The sequence below is a fragment of the Vidua macroura genome, chromosome 13 (assembly GCF_024509145.1).
Source record: "Vidua macroura isolate BioBank_ID:100142 chromosome 13, ASM2450914v1, whole genome shotgun sequence".
Classification (NCBI taxonomy): domain Eukaryota; kingdom Metazoa; phylum Chordata; class Aves; order Passeriformes; family Viduidae; genus Vidua; species Vidua macroura.
In genome coordinates this window covers 1,491,892-1,512,429 of record NC_071583.1, presented here as the reverse complement: position 1 = coordinate 1,512,429, position 20,538 = coordinate 1,491,892, and the positions used below count along the sequence as shown (strand labels likewise).

The 20,538-nt window shown below is 51.1% G+C and overlaps 1 protein-coding gene across 1 annotated transcript in view; it reads left to right on the top strand.

Moving 5' to 3' along the window:
• ITPR1 (inositol 1,4,5-trisphosphate receptor type 1) overlaps positions 1 to 19,627 on the top strand; it is a 157,691-nt gene extending 138,064 nt beyond the window's left edge. Inside the window, exons 58-61 of the mRNA XM_053989142.1 lie at positions 1,020 to 1,185; positions 2,220 to 2,380; positions 13,377 to 13,538; positions 18,252 to 19,627. Of these exons, the coding sequence (XP_053845117.1) occupies positions 1,020 to 1,185; positions 2,220 to 2,380; positions 13,377 to 13,538; positions 18,252 to 18,341 (579 nt within the window). The 3' untranslated portion in view covers positions 18,342 to 19,627. The remainder of the gene's footprint in view (positions 1 to 1,019; positions 1,186 to 2,219; positions 2,381 to 13,376; positions 13,539 to 18,251) is intronic.
• The last annotated feature ends 911 nt before the right edge of the window (positions 19,628 to 20,538 follow it).

Sequence of the window (20,538 nt, the reverse complement as noted above, 5' to 3'; positions counted from 1 at the left end):
GGGACCAGGCTGGGCTGGTGGGAGTGTGGGGGAGGAAGGATGATGTGGTTTGGAGCTGCCAGCAGAGTGAGGACCAGGCTAAGCAGCAGGAATTTTCCATAACACCCCTCTGGCTCCCTGTCTGACTGCTGTTTAAGCTTTTGTGTCCATCATTTAGGAAGAAATTGTTCCCTGTGAGGGTGGGCAGCCCTGGCACAGGTGCCCAGAGCAGCTGGGGCTGCCCCTGGATCCCTGGCAGTGCCCAGGGCCAGGTTGGACACTGGGGCTGGGAGCAGCTGGGACAGTGGGAGGTGTCCCTGCCATGGTAGGGGTGGCACTGGGTGGGATTTAAGGTCCCTTCCCACCTTTTTACCATTCTGTGGTGGTTCTGTGATCTGAGGCTCAGGCTGTCACTCCCAAAGCCACCTAGGGAGCCGTGCTTTTCTGTTTTACCTGACATTTCAAAGCTTTTTTCTAAAACTTAGCTTTCAAAATTACTTAATTCTTAATAAGTTTGGCACTTGACTGGTAGGATGATTGTGAAAATGGGGGTTGGATATTTTGATATTCAGGCCTACAGTAAATGTGGAATCTGTACTCGATAGTCCAGCTTACATGGCTGTTAAATGCAATTAATGGTATTAAATTCCAGTAAAAAACTTTATGGTCCACACTGATCCTCTGTTGCTATACTGCAGATTAATATTAGGGTATCATTTGGAAGGGCTTCAGGGAGGGGAGAGAACAAATTTCAGTGTGGGAGAGAAGAGTTTTTTTTCTCTTGTGAAAGTGAGAGAAGTCCAAAGTCTTGGACACAGGAAGAGCAGCTCTGCAGAGATCCCACAGTGGCAGCTGACTAACTTGACTTTTCTTTCAGTGATTTTTGCATTTTAGTTTCATTTAATGTTTTGAATTGTGAGTTCCCCTTGGAGAGCATCAGCAGTGGAGAATCTCAGGCAAAGGGGTGTGGGGCAGGGTGGTAATGAGGCTGAGATGTGCACCTAACTGGGCTGTTAATAATTCCAAAATGTTTCTTGCAGGAACCTCTCTTTGCTGCTAGAGTGATCTATGATCTGTTGTTCTTCTTCATGGTCATCATCATTGTCCTGAACCTGATCTTTGGGGTGATCATTGACACTTTTGCTGATTTAAGGAGCGAAAAACAGAAGAAAGAAGAAATTTTAAAAACAACTTGCTTTATCTGTGGTAAGTGTGGAGACACACTTAACAGGAAGGGGTTACTCTGGGTAAGCCAGGGATAGCTGCAAGCTCAGAGGAAAAAAGCCTTGAATTGCTGGCTGTTCCTCCTTGCATTCCTCAGCCAGTTCATGTTCCTGGGCACCACGTGCACTGCAGCTTGGCAGCAGGACCAGATGGGGAATGCTCAGGATACCATTTTTCCTCAAGACTTCAGTTCTTGCTTCTCCTCTGCCTCGAAGAACAGTTTCCTATGGGAACAGGAGAGATTTTTATGAGCAGTCATTTCTTCCAAGCATGCCTGTGGAAGCTTTTCCCACCAGGAGGTTGGGAGTGGAGGTGCTGTGGTTGACTGACATGGTCCTGCCATGTTGCATAACACACAGCCTGACGGGATAACCTTTGGAAATTTGCTGCAGAGCAAACGTTGCTTTTGCTATCAGTTTGCCCAAAAATAGGAGATGTGTTATGAAATCCAACAAACTGCTTGCTACAGGGTTGTTGCCTTTTTTAACCAATTTTATTCTGTTATGTATAATAAATATAAGCAGTACTCGTTACACTTTACTCTTTCTCTTCCTTCTCTTCCTCCTCTTTTTCTTCTTCTCTTTCTCATCTGGTCTTTTTTTCTTCTCTTTCTTTTCTTTCTCCCTTCTCTTCTCTCCCTTCTCTTCTCTCCCTTCTCTTCTCTCCCTTCTCTTCTCTCCCTTCTCTTCTCTCCCTTCTCTTCTCTCCCTTCTCTTCTCTCCCTTCTCTTCTCTCCCTTCTCTTCTCTCCCTTCTCTTCTCTCCCTTCTCTTCTCTCCCTTCTCTTCTCTCCCTTCTCTTCTCTCCCTTCTCTCCCTTCTCTTCTCTCCTCTCCCTTCTCTTCTCCCTCCTCTTCCTGGGTGTTTGTCACGTTTTATCCTGATACTCAGTGTCCATTCCAGAATGACTGTGACTTGCAGAAGTGCAGCAGACTTTAGAAATCAGTTTTGTCCTCAAGCTGATTTTCCTGGTCCCCAGCTGGCAAACACTCAGGGTTCTCCCTGTGTCCTCTCGCAGGTTTGGAGAGAGATAAGTTTGACAACAAGACAGTCACCTTTGAAGAGCACATTAAGGAAGAGCACAACATGTGGCACTATTTGTGCTTTATTGTCTTAGTGAAAGTCAAAGATTCCACAGAATACACAGGACCAGAGAGTTACGTGGCAGAAATGATCAAGGTGAGTTTGGAGTTTTGATTTTTTTTTTTCCTAGATTAGATCAATCCAGTGGAATATTTGGTACAGTGCTCTGTATAGCATTTAATTTATTTTGTAAATGTACCTGGGACTTCCCAGCCTCCAGAGCCTTCTGTGTGTGTGCTGGAGTAGGTGACAGTGAGTGGTGACAGCCAGGTACTCCCCGTGGCTTGGATCAGGAGAACAGAAGCTGTTCTGCCTTAAATTCACATTTAAGGAGAGTATTTTCAAGCTGGTGGAAGTATCTGAAGCACAACCAACAGGTTATAACTTGTCCTGGTATAAATATCTCCAACTGACTTGTAGGATTTGTTGTCATATGATTTGAGCCTATTATTGTGAAAAACTACAATTAATGTCTACTCAATTGGAAGGGCTTTTAATGAGAGAATTAAAAGCCTCATCTCTGCCAAGCTGCAGGTTCAGAGCTCCTGGAATTACATCCGAAGCCCAGTCACTAATTTGTGTCTTCTGGCTGGGGAGCAAAAGCTGTTTGATTTATAGAATTTCAGTGTGATTTCTTTAGAGAAGAACACTTTGCTGCCTCCCCTCCCAGCACATCTGTGAGGTGCCACCTCCCTCGGGGTGGCTCTGAAAATCCCCCCGAGCCCTCTCCGAGGTCAAACGTGTTATTTTGGGGTCACCAAAGTGTCCGTCCTGCTTCTGGATTTCTACCTCAGTAATGAGGGCTTAAAGAAACCTTGTGAGCAGTCACCTGATGGAGGATTAGCACAGTGAGATAACCAAGTGCATCACTGCTGCTTTCCAGTCTGGCTGATTATTTTGCTCCCTTCCTTTATCCCCCCGCAGCACGCATGACTTCAGGGGGGAAGCACTGCACTTCTGAAGGGTTTTTGCTTCTAAAAGACAATTTTGTGTTGTGCTTTTGCTTCTAAAGGATGGTTTTGTGCTGTGTTTTTGTTGTTGTTAAAACCAGTTTAAAGAAAGTTTCAGTTGGCAACCAATTCATTATTTCAGATGAACGGTTCAAATTAGATAAGAAGCAAAAATTAGTCACTGAATATGTTTGCATGAAGCACAAAAACTGGAGAACCTTTATGAGAATTCCCATTCATTAAGTGTCAGCAAGGGCTAATTACTGTGTGTGGATGGGAGTAGGGATAAATTATGCATAGCCAGAGTGTCTCATGCAGATGCAATTTTATGTAACCATGTGCTCTAGGTAGAGCTTTGGAGTGTGTCTGTAGTTGGTGGGGTTTTGCATTTCATGAGCCAGTTTTAAATGAAGATCTAAGAGCAGGTCTCAGTGAGGGCTGATGAATGTGGGGTGTAACTGCAGGAGTGTGGAACAGGCAGGAAATGTGGATTTCACCTCAGTGCTCTGTCACCACCCTGCCCCAGGCTCAGGCTGCTGTGCCCTGACTCTGGATTCCTCTGCAGTCCAAGTATTCTGAGGAGCCATTTGGCAAAGTTTACTCTGAAAATCAATTTCTTCCCAGTGTCCTTTAACATTAGAACTTCCTTTTCTGCCCTAAAATCTGGGTGTAAAACATGATGAATCTGTTTCTCTACCAGACCTGTTTTAAATGCTGCTGTAGGAGTCAGAAGTGGGGCTTTTTTCCTGTTCAAGGCGTTTTTAGGGATTATTTGGGTGGGGCCTGGTTCATCTGTTCCCCAAGCTTTCTGTGTTCATAGAATCCCAGATTGGTTTGGGTCAGAGGGGCCTTAAATCCCACCCAGTGACACCCCTGCTGTGGCAGGGACACCTCCCACTGTCCCAGGCTGCTCCAACCTGGCCTTGGGCACTTCCAGAGATGGGGACTCCTCAACCTCTCAGGGCACAGTCCCATGAATGCAGAGAGACAGACCAAGGACAGCTTTAAATTAAATTAATTCCATGAGTGCCAAGGCAGAGATTCACTGTGGAGGTGCTGCCTTCTCGTTCCTGTGGCAGCCACCAGCCTCTCCTGGGAAGCCTCCTTGGGGCATGGCTGGCTTTTAAAGGGATTTTCCTCCCGTATTTCAGACTGAAGGTGGCACTGTAACATCTTGGATAGTGACAAGAGATGGGGCACGTCCTCCCCGGGCTGTGCGTGGGACCAGCGTTCAGCTGCTGCTTGTACCCATTTTTAGGAGTTGGGGTAGGAAGCATCATGTGCTCCAAGTCCCACTGTGGTGGCAGAACACACCTCAAACGTTTCACCTGCGCTCTGACTCCCAGCAAAATACTGGTTCAGAAAACTCTTGGATTTCTGCCCCTCGGTAAATGAAAGAAAAAAAAAAATTAAGAAAATACAGTTTTAAAAAATTGCCTTTGCCATTTAGTGTTTGTGGGTTGTTCCGATGCTACAGAACAGTAAAGAAAAGAAAAATAAAGAATTTAGGACACTTAAATTATATCCACTGACAGTTTGTGAGCTGCTTCCAGTGCTGCTTGTACAGTGCTTTAAAGATATTTTAAGCATTGTGGTATCAAAAGAATCCTAGATAATTTCATTTATGCAGTTAGTGAATATTCAGGCACTTTTAAGAGTGATCTTGCATTTTGATGCTTTCTTGTCTAAAAATAATGTGTGTAGAAAGGCAGTTTTGAGGATTCCCACTGTATTGGGTATGGCAGAGCTGGATCTGGCCCATAGCATTCATCCTGCACCCTTCACAATCCTGGCCCCACATTAAAAGAAATTGTAGCCTTGAAAATGAATTATTAACTACAATTCCTTGGTGAATTTTGTATTTCTTCACAGACAGAAACTCACTAAGTTCAAACACATCACGAGGAAAGAAGTCAACAGGTACACTTGGAAACAGAGTTGAGTTCAGGGCACTGAGGACTGATCAAAAAATCAACATTAAAAAAAACCCAGCAGTGATGTGACCTCAGCAGCTGGGCTAGTGGGAGCTGTCCCTGCCCAATGAGATGAGCTTTAACTCAAACCAGTCTGGGATTCTGTCAAGTAAAATCTATTAAACTGTTCCGACAGTGCTGCTGTGACTCTCACTCCCTCCCAAAACCCTGTTCTGGGACCAGTCTGGGGCTGTTGGTGGCTCTGGGATCTGGACTGGTTTGGTTGAGCCCCATGCAGGGCCAGGCTGCCCTGGGCTTGTAGCTGCAGGTCCAGGCTGCTGATAGAGGCTGGAATTCCTCCCGCTGTAAACAGGGATAATGTTCCCTTTCATCAGCGAGGGGAGCGTGTGCCTGCTGCCACAGCTGATGTAAAACTCGGGGTATCTCAGGAATCCTCGCTGGGAATCGCTGCAGATGCTCAGGGGATGGGCTGGGGGAAGCTGAGGCTGTGCACACCCCACTGCTGCCCTGAGCCACCCTGCCCTGGCAGCCTCATGGGTGCCAGGAGATGGCAAATGCATTTCAGCAGCCTGGCATGGAGCAGCTGCCCTTGGCAGTGCATCCCTGAGCCACCGCCTTAATATCAGTGGAATGGCTCCGACAGTGCTGTGGATGTGAGGAAACATCTCTCTGAGCAGAGATGATCTTCAGCTCCTGGTGTTTGTGCAGCTCTCCTGGCTGGAGCAGGGATGTGTCTGCCCCATCCTGCACAGGGGCACTGCAGAGAGAGGGGCTGGGTCCGTGCTCGGAGCAGGGTTCATGGGGAAGGATGCTGAGGGTGCCTCCCGTGATTCCCAGGAACAAAAGCCCCGGTTCCGGAGGCTCTGCAGTCACCAGGAAGATCAGGTGATGTCTGAATAACACCCTGTGTGTGGGAGGTGGGGGGATCCACTTATCGCCTTGGCCAGACATTGACATCCACACCCAAATGACTCATGTGAACTCCGTGCAACTCCCTGCAGATTAGTTCATTTAAATGTCTTATCTTCCCATCCTGGCTTGAGAATTCCTCCTGGAGTTCTGTCCTTTGCCTGCAGTTGCTGTGGCAGCCTGGGCAGCACAGCAGCCCTGCCAGCTCAGCTGTCACCGGGGCCTTGGCAGGGCTCTGCCACAGCCAGCTGTGTGCAGGCATTTAGAACATGTAAAAGCTCTCACTCTGCAGCTCGGTAAGGAGAAAACCACACAGGCACCCGGGGTTTGTGTGCATTCCTAAGCTGTCTGCAGGCAGCTGCATGGGCTGTCACAGCACAGACAAATATTTGCATGCCCGACTCCTGCATCCCCTGCTCTGCCCCTCGAGCAGCGTGGGCACGAGCCACGGCCGTCAGGGGCTGTGCATGCAGATGTGCTCAGCAAAAAATAGAGGCTGCTTTGGAAAAGTTGTTAGCAGGGAGCTTCCTAACTAGCTCCTGCAGTTCCCCCCTGTTTTGAATCCAAGCAGGATCTGTGTCATTACCAACCTTTATTACAGAAATGAGGCAGAGGTGCCACAGTTGCCCAAGTTCCCATGATCGAGGGCACCGAGTTCCAAATCTGGATTGTGTTGTCATTGAAAAGGAACCATTTACAAATAGGAGTGATGGCACAGGTATCCTTAAAGGAATTTGGAATAGAAATGAAGGCTATAGATTTCCCTTTGTACCTTAGCTAACCTCTGTGTACAATCTTGGGGGTTTACGTATATTATTGGGCTTTTTCCTTGGTGTCCTGAGCTCTGTCCTGTAAAGGAAAGCATTTCTGATTCTGGGCTTGAGTGACTGCTGCCAAGGCACAGCCTCCTGATAAGTGAAGACGAGATTCCATCAGTGTCAGGCTTTTAAATTGCATCCTTTCAGAAGTGCAAGTGTGACTTGAAGCCTTTCCCAAGGAGTCACCCAGCAGGGACAGTCACCGTGCTCTGAAACCCAGCAGGAACGTGGCATTCACCAGTGGTAATGGCTTTGAGGAGTGGCCGTGTCCCAGGTTCTCCATGAAACCCAGTTCAGCTGGAGATGGCCAAGACTGGCTTTGCACGGCAGCACCCCCAGGAATGACAAGGGGCAGTCCATGATACTTCCAACCCAAAGCATTCCAAAAGGCCCTTAATGATTCCAGCACTGGTGAAAGACATATGTACGTGAAATTACAGCCTGAGAAAGTGCTGGAAACGTGGTTATGTTCATCTGTCATTTGTGCCTGGAAATCCTGTACTTCAGGCAGAGTCAAATAGGAGAGATTTGTCATATCAATATTGAGCAAACCAGCTGCAGACACAGGAGCGAGCAGCCCGTGCAAATGACTGGGTTACAGATGAGGAAATTGGGGTTTTGGGGCTACCAGTCACCGTGATACTGGTGCAGGCTGGGAGAGGAGGAGGAGGAGGAAGACCAAGGAGGTCAGGATGTGACCTGGAGCTGACAGTGCTTTGTTTGGTGGTAACTTCCCAACAAGCTGCATCTTGAGATAGCTGGCCCAGAGTTAGCCAATATAATTACAGGGTTAAAGAAGAAATCATGGCAGAGGCTTGGAAGAGCCCAGAGTGTTTGGCAGCAGGCCCTGGGCTGCTGGAAACACTGTGTCATAGGCACGGGCTGAGCTTTGTGCTCACGCAGGGCAGGAACTTGTTCCACCCTTGGTGCAAACCAGGAGCTGCACTGGGAGAAAGGAATGGTCAACCTCATCTTCCCAGGGTGCCCAGAGCAGCTGTGGCTTCCCCATCCCTGGCAGTGCCCAAGGCCAGGCTGGACAGGGCGTGGAGCAGCCTGGGACAGTGGAAGGTGTCCCTGCCCATGGTAGGGGGTGGAACAAGATGAGCTTTAAGATCCCTTCCAACCCAACCCATTCTGGGATTCTCTGGAGTGTGTGAGCTGGCTGCCCCATGGTGTGGGCTGCAGCAAACCCTCCTGCTGCTGGCAGTAACCCCACATGGCCCAGTGCTTGATCTTCCCTGATAAAGCACCTGGTGTCCATGCTGGGAATCTCGGGCTGGCATCCCAGCTGACCGGGCGAAGGTTTCCCTTGGGCTGAGCGTGTGTGTGAGCAAGGCCTGGGTGGATGAAAGCAGAAGGAAAGGCTTCGGGCCAGCTCTGGGATGTTTGCATAACGTGCTGGCTTTGGGTGGATCCCAAAGAGCTGCCAGGGTGGGTGCCGTGTCCTGCTCCTGGAGCAGCGCCAGCGCCCTGGCAGAGGGGGAAGGCTCCTGCCTGGAAACCGTGGGGTGAGGCGCTGGGAACACAAACTGCTGGGACCAGAGAGCCCCGTGGGGCCGAGTGTGCCGAGGAGGTGGCCCAGGGCTGGGGCGAGGCCGGCCCTGAGTCACCGCCCTGACCCCGCGGGCGCTCGGACGGACGCTTGTGCAAGAGGATGTGGTGACAGCAGCCACTGCCACCAGCTGTGGAGCTCAGCCTCTGCTGGGGAATTGCTTGTCCTGCCCAGCTGTGGAGGCGTAACGTGCCCTACTTCAGTGGCATCACGACAGCCCGGGGGAGGTTGGTGTGGAGAGATGGCTCTGTCCTGTCGGGAGGCTGGACGTGGCCTTCAGGAACCCCATCCTACACAGTCCATCGGGCTGGGTGGTGCCTGGCTGGGCTCCAGCGAGTCACCCACAGCAGAGCTGTCTCAGGGTGTAGGGCCACGCTCATCCCCAACCTCTGGGAATGGTGTCTGTGTTCTGGGTTCCCTGCTCTGCGCCAGCCCAAGCACCACTTGGGTATTTAACAGAGACAAGGAGGTTATTGCACCCTAAACCTTGTGTTGTCAGCCTCCTGTGGGACAGCACGGGGCGTGTGAGGAGGTGAGAATGTTCTGAGTGTGGAGAGGGGGAGACACCATCAAGTGCTGCTTTTTATGCAGGGGAGAAGTGCAGCTCGGTGTGGAAGAAGTGATGGTGAGCCCTTTGCAGCAGAGAGAGAACCTGATGTGGGGATTTTTCCAGGAAGCTCAAGAAAGACCCAAGAGGAGTCCCATCTCACCACAAACAAACAGATGCGTTTTCAGAGTGCTTCACAGAGCTCTTTTGTAGCTGTGTGGGTCTGATTTTTAACTTCCCATGACAGAAACTGAAATTTGCTGCTGCTGCCTTTCCCTGCTTGTGTTCAAGAAACAACTGGACGTGGCACTCAGTGCCCTGGGCTGGGTGACAAGGTGGGGATGGGGCACAGCTTGGACTTGGTGATCATGGAGGTTTTTCCAAGCAAAATAATTCCGTGATTCTGTAAATGATGCTGCTGGGCAGCCCTTTGATGGCAGCTGTAGGGATTTATTTTGGAGAGGGTTGAATTGGCCCTTCAGCACCCTGTAACGCTGAGGCACAGGCTCCATGGGGACCCAGGAGGAGCAGAGCTGATGCCTCTCCTGGCACAGCTCGTGCTGAGGTCACCTCTCAGCCTTTTCTCAGAACCAACTCTTCGGCAGAAGCCGGGAGGAGCCGGCGCTTCTCAGAATGAATGGCGTGTGCAGCTTCCTCTGCCTTTCCAGCAGGGATGGTCAGCACCCTCCCCCCCGTGGGTGAGACTCGCTGGTGCTTGTCTTACAACAGGGACTTTTCCAACTTTACCTAGAAAAGAGCTGCAACCCGAAACCCAGCCCTTGTGGTCAGCCACCTTCCGGCGGCGGCTGCGCTCGCTCCGGCTGCTGAGCACGGCGGCTGTGCCCGTGCTGGGAGTGGGGAGCTGAGGGCACCCCGGGATCCTGGGAACAGAGAGCCAAATGTACCCCAGGATCCTGGGAACAGGGAGCTGAGAGCACCCTGGGATCCTGGGAACAGGGAGCTGAGGACACCCCAGGATCCTGGGAACAGGGAGCCAAATGTACCCCAGGATCCTGGGAACAGGGAGCCAAATGTACCCCGGGATCCTGGGAAGGGGAGCTGAGAGCACCCCAGGATCCTGGGAACAGGGAGCCAAATGTACCCTAGGATCCTGGGAACAGGGAGCCAAATGTACCCCAGGATCCTAGGAACAGGGAGCTGAGAGCACCCCAGGATCCTGGGAAGGGGAGCTGAGAGCATCCCGGGATCCTGGGAACAGCAAGGAGCTGAGAGCACCCTGGGATCCTGGGAATGTGGAGCAGAGTGCACCCCAGGATCCTGGGAATGAGGAGCAGAGTGCACCCCAGGATCCTGGGAATGAGGAGCAGAGTGCATCCCAGGGCAGAGGGTGCAAAGGGCATCGGTGTGTGGGTGCCAGCAGCTGCACAGGAGCACGGGCAGCCTCCCCTCTCCAGGCTCACTCAGTGCCTCTCAAACACCTCCAAAGCCCCAAGACAGACGTGAGGCCTTATCTTTAAAGGCATCCCAGGGCTGAGCTGAAGTTCAGCAGAAACTGGATCATGGAGATATAAATCTTTTATTGACCCCTGAGTGGCAGTGCTGGGAGCCAGGCTGGCCCAGCAGGATCACCATCCCCTGACCTTTCAGCATTCCTGCTCCGTTCCGTTGGTGCTGGCTCTGCTTAAATATTTATTTATTTGAAAGAAAACACCCCCACACTCCCAGCAGGGACGGGGACGGGCTGTGTCTGCTCCTCTCTGCAGGGCTGGGGGAGGCTGAAGAACAGGCTCGAGGTTTCCAGTGAAATCCAGGATGAAGAGTGTGTGCACAAGGCAGAGCTGTGTCCTGCTGTGCTGGCAGCTCCCCTCTGTCCTCTCTGCACCTCTGTCCCCGTGCTTTCCCAGCCTCTTTGGGTGCTCACCCCCTTGTCTGGGTGGCAGTTGGACATGTCCAGATAAATCCTGGCCTTGGGTGGTGCCAACCAGCCGTGGGAATGGGGAGGCAGATCAGCACAGCCCAGTCAGGGTGGCCAGGGGATGTCCAGGTCCTTCCCTGAGGTTCTCCCTGCACAGGGAGTTTCCAGGTGCCTGTTAACCCTTTCCAGGTGGGTCAGCACTTAGCAGGGCATTGCCAGGTCCAGCTGAACTGTGAGCCCTGGCCCCCAGCTCAGAGGCACCCAGGGGCTGTGTGTCCTTGTCCTCAGCCTTCCCCAGCCCCAGCCTGTGGAGTTCATGTGAAGCACGGTTTGGTTTTGATCTTTCAGCCTTGACATGAGAACCAGAGGTGCTTTGTTGGTTTTATTCAAATCAAAGCCAAGATTTACTGACTTTGAGGGCTGGGGCTTTCAGAAACCCAGCGAGTTTGGAAGCTCTGAGGAGGCTGCAGAAGCTGTGGGTGCTGTTTGATTTCACCTTCCGGGCCTGGAAAGATCAAGTCACAGCCTCTGCAGCAGCTGCAGCGCTGGCCAGAATTGCAGAGTAATGTTGGAAAGTGCTTGGGGTATTTGTTATGAAACACTGCAGGTAGGGAAAGTTGGTGCTTCCCTCATCCCTTTCATCCTTCTCAAGGATGGGGCCTGGGAACGCTCTGGGGATGGCCTTAGGAAGGTTTTTGGGAACAAGGACAATATTTCTGGAGCAAGAAAGGGGCAGGCAGGAGCTTCGGGGCTCTTGTGTCTGCCTAGAAACCTCAGGACATGAGCCTGAGGGTCCAGGCAATTCTGCCAATATAAATTGCATTTCACTCTAATTTTCCTCGTCCTCTGCCCTTGTTTCTTCCCTGGAGGAGCAGGGGGAAGTGCAGTTGGTGTAGTTGGTATTCCCTGGGTGGGAGATGCTGGACCTGAGCGCAAATGTTGAGCTGCCCCCTCCTCCCTAATGAGGCTTTTACTACAGCTGGAAGAACACAGTGCAGTGCTGCCTGTTCCTACTATTAAACCTTAATTGTGGGACTGGCGTTTCCTAAAGTCCAAAATATTTTGGCACTTGTCTTGGTAAAGGCATATTTTTTTTTGTACATAGATGATTTTTTTCCCCCCTTTTTATTAGCAGAAACCATCTGCCCTGTAAACAGAGATCAGGAGCAAACAGCCTTCCTGGCAGTTCTGCATCACGTGGGAATGCTGTGGTGCCTGCATGGGAAAGGGCCTGCTTTCTGCCTTCTCATCCTGGCAAAAGGAAACTCCAGGCACATCAGAAGCAGCTAATTTAAGCTGATGAGTCTTGGCATCGCATCTGAATTGCAGAGAGGATGTGACTGGAGCTCTCTGTAGAGGTGCACAGCCCTGATTAAGCAGGATGGATGCTCCTGGGAATGAGGGGGAGCATGGAGGGAAGGGGTTGGAGCTGGAGATTTAGGCAGGGAATGACAAAAAGCCAGGAGTTTGCAGTGCTGCAAAAACAAGCTGGGAGCCCAGAGAAGAGCCTGGCCAGCCAGTGGGGTGAGCTCTGGTCACTGTTAATCAGCAGTGCTGATTGATTTCTGATTAACAGCATCCCTTGGTGTTAATGCAGTCATCCTTCACTGTGCCTGCTGTGTTCAAACCTCCCCAGCTGTGTCACCTGTGAGAGCACACACACCCTGATCTCAGCTTCCATTTCAGAGCACATCTCCAGCGTGGGAGGAGAACCAGACTGGATGGGAAACCAGTTTGATGTTGAACTGTAAGGTGTCAGGACGTGGGGTGCACCCCTCCTCCTCTTTTGTGGCTTTCTGTTCCGCTCCTGCCTTTATTTTTAACATCTCTGGCGAGTACACGAGTGCCTGTGCGACTCTGTACAGGCTCCTCAGCCTGAGTGTGTGTCCAGTGACATTCCTGACTGACACTTAAACATGGGCTATGAGAGACTTTCTATGGTTCAAGGAAAACTCTACAGGCAGTGCATTGTAATGTATCTGTCCCTCATTTTAGCCTGAACCAGACAGTTAAAATATGATCTTTTTCATTAAAAAGGGAAGCATTTCAGCTATGGAAGCATTTCCAGAACTTGGTTTCTTTTATCAGAGAGCACAGCCAAGCTTTGCCTGACCAAAAAAGCAGAAAATCTTCCTCAAACACAAATCAGAAGATTGTAAGATGGCAGTGGATTTCTAGCACTGGGAAATGTTTGCCCAGACGTGAAATCTGGGCTGGTTTAATGTCCAGTGTTTGTGCATTTATCCTGAGGTGTATGTGAGGGAGCAAGGGCTGGGGACAATGAGTAGCTGGGGAGGAAAGCCACAGTGAGCAGCCCCAGTTCCCAGCAGTGCCTCGGGCTGGCACTTTGCAAACTTTCCAGTGAGATGCAAATGCAGATAACTACAGATAAGCACAGAGCTGCTGCATCCGAGGGATGTCCCGTGGCTGTAGAGCTCTGTGCTGTGCTCTGGGGGCAGGTTTTCACATGGCAAACGCTAATTGTGCCCTGGTGTGTGATCCTCAGGAGAGAAACCTGGACTGGTTCCCCCGGATGAGGGCCATGTCACTGGTCAGCAGCGACTCGGAGGGAGAGCAGAACGAGCTGAGGAACCTGCAGGAGAAGTTGGAGTCCACCATGAAGCTCGTGACCAACCTCTCTGGGCAGCTCTCAGAGCTCAAGGATCAGGTAAGGAGCGGCCACATGTTGTAGATGTCGGCGAACCCAATGGGAAGAATGATGATGTCTACCTCCATTTCAGAAGGTTGAATGATTTCTTTATTATAATTATGTTATAATACATTAATATGCTATATAAAAGAGGATACTAAATACTACATGCTACTTTCTCTAACTATCATATCTCACTACTCACAGCTCGTGACCCTGTTCTCCAGAGTTTAGACACAGGTAGATCCACTTGGCCATCAGGCCCAAACAATCCACCATGATCCAACCAAGCACTCACTCTGGGTAAACAATTCTCCAAACACATTCCACAAGAGAAAAACAAGGAGCAGAAATAGAAATTGTTTTCTCTTTCATTTCTCTCTGTGCACCTCAATAAAAAATCCTGAGAGAGAGAGAAATGTGCTTGCCACAGCCACACACCGTGATGGGCAGCACAGGCTCCTGCCAGCCCCGCCTGCAGCTGGGCTTCTGCAGCTCCACAGCTTCTCCCGACCCCAGGGAGAGCTTCCCCAGAGTGACTCGTGGTTAGGAAAGAAGTGAACAATCCAAATGTCCCCCCAGAGCCCCATGCTCCAGCTGACCTGCCTGGTGCTGACCCAGCTGGAGAGTTCCAGAGTGGCCACATCAGAAAGGGAAAACTTGTGTTAAAAAAATCACCAGAGTTAACTTGAATCATTCCTGGCTGGTGCAGGGAGCCTGTGTGTGGTGGTGGTGTTGTTGTTTGGGGTTTTAGCCCGAAGAGCTGAGCGCGATCCTGTCAGCCAGAGGGTGTGACACTGACACAAGGGCTGTGTCACCGTGTGCACCTCAAAACCCACCGAGAAACTGGAGGAGCACTCGAGTGGTTACTGGTGGTGCTGGTCCCTCCGTGCTGCGGCTGTGCTGCTGTGCAGATGTGATTTGGCTGCTGCCACCCTCAGCCTGCAGCTCACACACCCCCAGGAGGGTTTGCCCTGCACCACACGCTGCTGCTGCGAAGCGGCGAGCGCTCCGCAGACCTCGCAGGGTTTTTCTGGTGCAGCAGCTTCTCTGCAGCCAGAGCTGGGTGGCTTCTGCCTTGGCTGGGCTTGAGGACATCGGGGGGCTGGTGCCCAGCCCAGCCCCAGCGATGGCTTTGTGAAAGACAGAGGCAGCAGGGCTTTAGCTGGTGTTGTCCCTGGGGATTCCAGCCTAACTGGAGGGAACAGGGAAAGCACGGCTGCCTGTGCTGGCAGGAGCTGTATGTGGTGGCTGCTTATCTCTGTGCATTAATAACCTGAGCCAGATGGTTCAATTAGTGAATTGATGTAGGTATTGGCACTGGCTAAGATGAATTGCTGACTTGCACCTGGGTGGTGGATGGAGCTGCCCGGGGCAGGAATGGCCCAGCAGCTCTGGGTCAGTTCCTCTCCCAACACCAATGCCATCCCTGCTGCCCATCTCTGCTGGGCTGGCTGGGTGTCTCCATGAGCCACTCCTCTGTCAGGAGGCCCTGGCAGCCAGCACTGCCCGAGATCAGCTCCTTCCTTCCGATCACGCTCTGCACTCGGGCTGGAGCTGGGCCCTGTCCCGAGCACCCTGTGGAGCACAAGGAAGGGATTAATGTGGGGGACAGGGAGTGACAACCTCGCTGCCCCGGGCTGTAATTAGTTCTCAGGCACGGTGCCACAGAGCCCCTTGCTCCAGCTGGTCTGAGGATGGAGGGCAGAGGCAGTTGCTCTTTTGTCTGGGCTTTAATTCTTGCCGGGCAGTGGTTTGGCTGTTTTGCCTGGAAACAATTTTCCTGCCCCATGTGTCCTGTGTCTCCCTGCTGAAGGCTCTCTCTCCAAGTGCTCTGCAGGCACAGGAGCCTCCCCACTGGCCACAGCCTCACGACACATTTCTTTCTGAAGCTTGCAGCCCTCTTGGCTGACCAAGCACTAAAACCTCTCCTTGCTCTTTGTGAAAATAAGAATGAAGGGTTTAGCTTTTAGAGAGCTATTTGACTGTAAAAGCAAGAGAGGAAACCAGCTTCATTAGTGTGGTGATAGCTTTTAGGAATTCCCCTAAGTACCATTATTGAGAGCCCTGCTGAAGATGCAGGATGCTCCAATTATGTGACAAAGCCAGTATATTCCTCCTCCCGATCAGGAACTGTCTCCAGGAAAGAAACTAACTCAGGGAATTTTTATTTGTATTTATTTTCTTGTAATTAAATAAAGGGAAAACCTCTCATTCATTTGCTCTTCAAGCTCGTTAGGTTTCTGGAGACTCTAATTATTAGAAGCCGAGTTCCAGCCCGCCTCCTTCCCCAAAGTGCACCAAGAGCCATTAAAATCCTGATCACTTTAATTCTGTGTGAAAAGATTACACCATAATTGTCTGCAGCAGCAGGGGATTAGATGTAATCACCCAGAAATCCTTCCCAGCCCCTCCTTCGGTGTCACTGAGCACGGGCACCGGCCCTGGCTGGGACAGCCCCCCTGGGCTCCAGGTGTGGCTCAGGGTGACTCAGTGCCAGCAGCCCCAGGGGCAGGTGCTGTGTCCAGCAGGGATCCTGCTCCTGCCCCAGCTGGTGCCCTGCTCCTGGAGGTGACTCCAACTCACCATAACCTTTGGAGCCAGGCTGCCTCTGTCAGGCCTGGCTCAGCTGAACCCCTGGGGGCAGTGTTTGGGTCCTGTCAGCACAATTCCAGGGCCTGGCAGCTCCCTGGGGATTCGCTGTGCCTGGCTTTTATGGCCTGTTAGCCCAGGTGTGCTGTCACTGGAAAGCTTTTGCAGGAGATTCACTCTCCAGAAAATGTGGTGGCAATAAGTTGCTCCCTCCTGCAGTCCTGTGCCCTCCACACAGCATTAAGCGTAATGCAGGATTAATAATGTTCTGCATTGACACTAAAATTGCATTTCTCCCTCTTATTTATGGTCGGTTGCTTTATTTTTCCCTTTTTTTAAAGCACCATCCCTTTTCTACACAGCCTGAAAAATATCTCCTACAGTCCCTTTTCATTGTTCCTCTTTCTTTCCATTTTTATTCCATGTGTCCTCTGAATCAGTTTACTGGCAGTGTGAAATCGTGACTCTCGGTTTGCTCAGGGAAGATAATTAATGTAAAGGGGCATTTTTAAGCCAAGTCCTTGTGGCCTCTCTGCATTTCCACTTGTGGGTTATCTTAGCAGCAGTTTAACACTCAGGTTCAGCAGGGAGTGGGTTGTGTGCGTGTTCAGAGAGCTCTGGGAAGACCCCTCTCCTCCTGCTCCCATTCCCTGTGAAGCGTTAGAAGCTCTTTGTGGAGAGAATTCCAGCAGCCGTGCAGAGGAGCAGGAGGTGTTCCCTGGCCTCGGGAGGCTGCTCTCAGCCCTGGGGAGAGGGAAAACAGCAGCTCTGCCTCCCCTTGGGCCAGGCAGTGAGCAAGGTGCTGGGCTCAGGTCAAGGTTAATTACGGTTTCAAGAGGAATTATGGTGTTTCAGCCCTTTTCCTGGTGGTTGCAGGAGTGCCACTGGGCACACAGCAAGGTGTGGGGTGTGCAGCAGAGGAGCCTTGTGGAGGCTGCCCAGCACTGCCTGTTTGGAGCAATCCCATTCCCCACAGAGAACTCCAGACCCGAGGTCAGCCACTGGCCCTGCCCCAGCTGGGAAACTCCATCAGCACTGGAACTGGGGTTTTAAACAGATGCACTCAAGTGCTTTAGTGCTGACCATGGTGGTGGGGCTGGCTTGACTGTTGGATTTGATCTTGGAGGTCTTTTCCAACTTCAACAATTCCATGATCCCAAGTGTGTTACAAATGAACCCAACATGTACACGCCACCTCCCTTCACCTGGGGTTGCTGCCACAAGCAGTGACACTGGCTGGCATTTGTCATTAAACAGCAAAAACTGGAGAAGTTAAATGGTGGCTGTAGCTGGAAGGAGCAGCAGGAGCAGGATGGGAGTGTGGATCATGGTGTGCTGACCCTGAGGCTGTGGGGGCTCTTGGGGGAGCCCAGGTGCCCTCGGTGGGGCAGGGATGAGGCACTGTCCTGGCATTCCCTGTGAGCCATCCTATGTGTCAGCTCCTCTGCAGCCACAACGCGCCAGGAGCTGTGGGATCCAGCTGCTGGCTCCCGAGACCCTGCCCAGCCAGAGTCATTCCTTACGTGGCTTATGTAACTTGTCAGAAACCTCTCACAGTTTTAAAAAAGCAGAGTGGAGCCGTTGGATTGTGGCCATTTCTCAATATCAGTAATAACAGTGATCCACTTGCCGTTCACGGTTCACCGATCAGGAGAACGTTATTCAGTGAGTGGGAAGCAGATGGGGGATGCTGAAGTTTGGGATATGTGGCAGTGAGGTGGTTAAGTCCTGCCTTGGCAGATGGGGAGGGCTGTTGGCTCACTGGGGATGAGCGGGGAGTGCTCAGTGTTTTCCAGCAAAGGCAAGGGTATTCCCAGCCTGACTGCAGGGCTCGCCCCTTTTTCCGCCCCCTCTGCTGGACGGGTTACAGAGAATTCCCGACAGGGGAGGTTTCTGCAGGCTGCTCCCCGCTCCGATTCCCGCTGTCTGCCGGGCTCTGCCGAGCTGTCCCTGGCACGGCAGTGTCCGGGCACACAGACGGGCTCGTGGCCATGCCAGGGCTGGAGTCACCCCCTGCCCCGGGAGCAGGCGCTGGTTGTAGCCAGTGCTCCGCTGCAAACGCCAAGCACAACAGGCCCTTGGGCGAGCTGACGCACAGGAAGCGCCGAGGCCTAATGAGCAAACTTGTTAATTTTCCAGATGACAGAGCAGAGGAAGCAGAAGCAGCGCATCGGTCTCCTTGGACACCCCCCGCCCATGAATGTGAACCTGCAGCAGCAACCAGCCTGAGCTGGGAGGGTCACGGCCCCTCCGGGACACCCCAGACATCCCCAGCCCGGAGGCTGCTCCCTGAACCTTCTGTGCATCCTGTACATACCCTGGTTTTATACTTAGATGTATATGACTGCTACTCTTATCAAGCTGGGGGCGCGTGGATTGTGATTAGAACTGTTGGCACGGGACAGAGGTTAAACTTTGTGCCAAAACTATCAAAATTGCCTTTTCCTTGGAAGGACTTAAGAGAGCACCTGAATTGCACTTGAAAAGATTATTTGACTATGTGACATGTATTTTGTATTTAAAAGAAAAAAAGAATAGAATAGCTAGTATTTATGTTTTTATACAATTGTGCAATATGAATTATGCAATCACAATATATTTGGAACTCCTGAATGTCCTAAAGGGAGTGCACATCTTTGGATCTGGTGTGTTAGTACAATGTAATAAATGGTATAAAATTACAGGTGTAAATGAGGCTGCTGCAAAATTGTGTAACTGGTGATTTTTTCATACCCTTGGACATTTTTGTACCATGTGTGTAAATATCTTGCAATGCCATATTTGTTGCCTCTTCCTCCCAGGGATGATGCTGGGACTCCGTGAGCTGTTCAATTGATATCGATTAAAGCAAAACCTTATTTTGAAGCTTCCGAGTGAGGAAAGCAGGAGGTATTTTTCAAGAGATTTCTTTAGAGTACTGAGGCTAGAAGAGCTCAGACACCGGGTTTTTTAAATGCTAAGATTTCTTAAAGGGAACTTTTTATGCAAAATGAAGTTTGGAATGAGGATGCACTGCTGGCGAGTCGGTGCAGTCTCCCAGGACCGAGCCGAGGCTGTCCAGGCTTTGCATTCTCAGTGTGTGGGATCCTCTCCTTCTATTTTTTCATTAGAGACCTATGTGCCTGCTAAAGCTTTAGCAAACAGGCACTGCACCGACTGAAACGTGTCCTGTAGCTGAGCACTGATGTGTGTAATGCTTGTGTGAGAGCCACTGGTTTGAGGCTGCTCTGTCCCACCCTTTCCTCTCCCTGCCCCCTTTCATTCGGCCACTTTCTTTGGTTTCTGATTCTCCAGAGTGTGAAAGGAAACTTGTTGGGTTGTTGTTTGGTTGGGTTTTTTCCTCCAATCCGCTGCATAGTTTTATACATGGACCTCATTTTACAGAAGCTGAATTCTCTGCAATACTGTCTACAAAAGGAAAAAAAAAAAAAAAGAAAAAAAGCTACAGACAGAGCTATGAAAATTTGTAAATGCATAAATATAGGTATTTAAATAAATGATGCAAAATACTCTACGGTCAGAGGCTGCTGGTGGTTTGTGTCCCCTCCAAGGTGCTGTGTGACAGTTCTGTCACACCCACATATCCTGGGATGTGGCATCACAGAGGCCTGGCAGGTAAGGATGGGACTTTTCCCAGTACCCAGAGGGCCAGAGGTTGATTTTTTTAAAACCTCCTCCAGCACTGAGAGGCATTGGCACCCAGGGATCTTCACCTGTGGTCACTCTGGGTTGGGATACTTCACACTCTCCCCACTGATAGTTTAGGTTTGTGGCTGTCATTGGAGCATGTGAGAGTTAAAAACCCTTCCAGCTCCAAGTATCGTGCGCACAGGAGCGTTGCTGATTATGTGTATTTGATTAAGATGTAGCAGGAACTACCTGGTACAATTAATCATCTTTAATCTGGTGAGTGCACACAACTGTCTGAGGTGGGTGCCCCTAGCTCAGGTCATCAGGAGAGCTCAGCGGGAGGGCACCCGAGGGGGAGGGAGGAAGGAGGGCAGTCTCCCAGCCAGATTTATCGGTGAGATTGTGACTCCTTAATCACATGTATTTCCATATATATCTCCTGGCAAATCTGTCTTCCCCTCTGCAGCTAGGCGTGTGCAGAGGGAGCGCGGCGCTGCGGCTGCCGCCGGCGTGGCGCGGTGGAGGAGCAGGATTTCATTTTCCCTGAGCAGCAGAGACACGTACCTGACTCACTCCTTCCCCTCCTGCCATCCAGGGATAAGCAGACACACAAATTTGTCAGCCTTCCCAGAGCCTCTGCCAGTCAGGTGAGAGGGAGGCGGCTGAGCACAGCCTGAGAGGGCACCCCTGAGGATGTGTGCTGTTGCTTCATCTTTACCTTAAAAAGGCAGAACCACCGAGCGCCTCAGCACTGGCACAGCCCTGCTCTGCTCTGTGATCCGTGTGAAACCAGCGG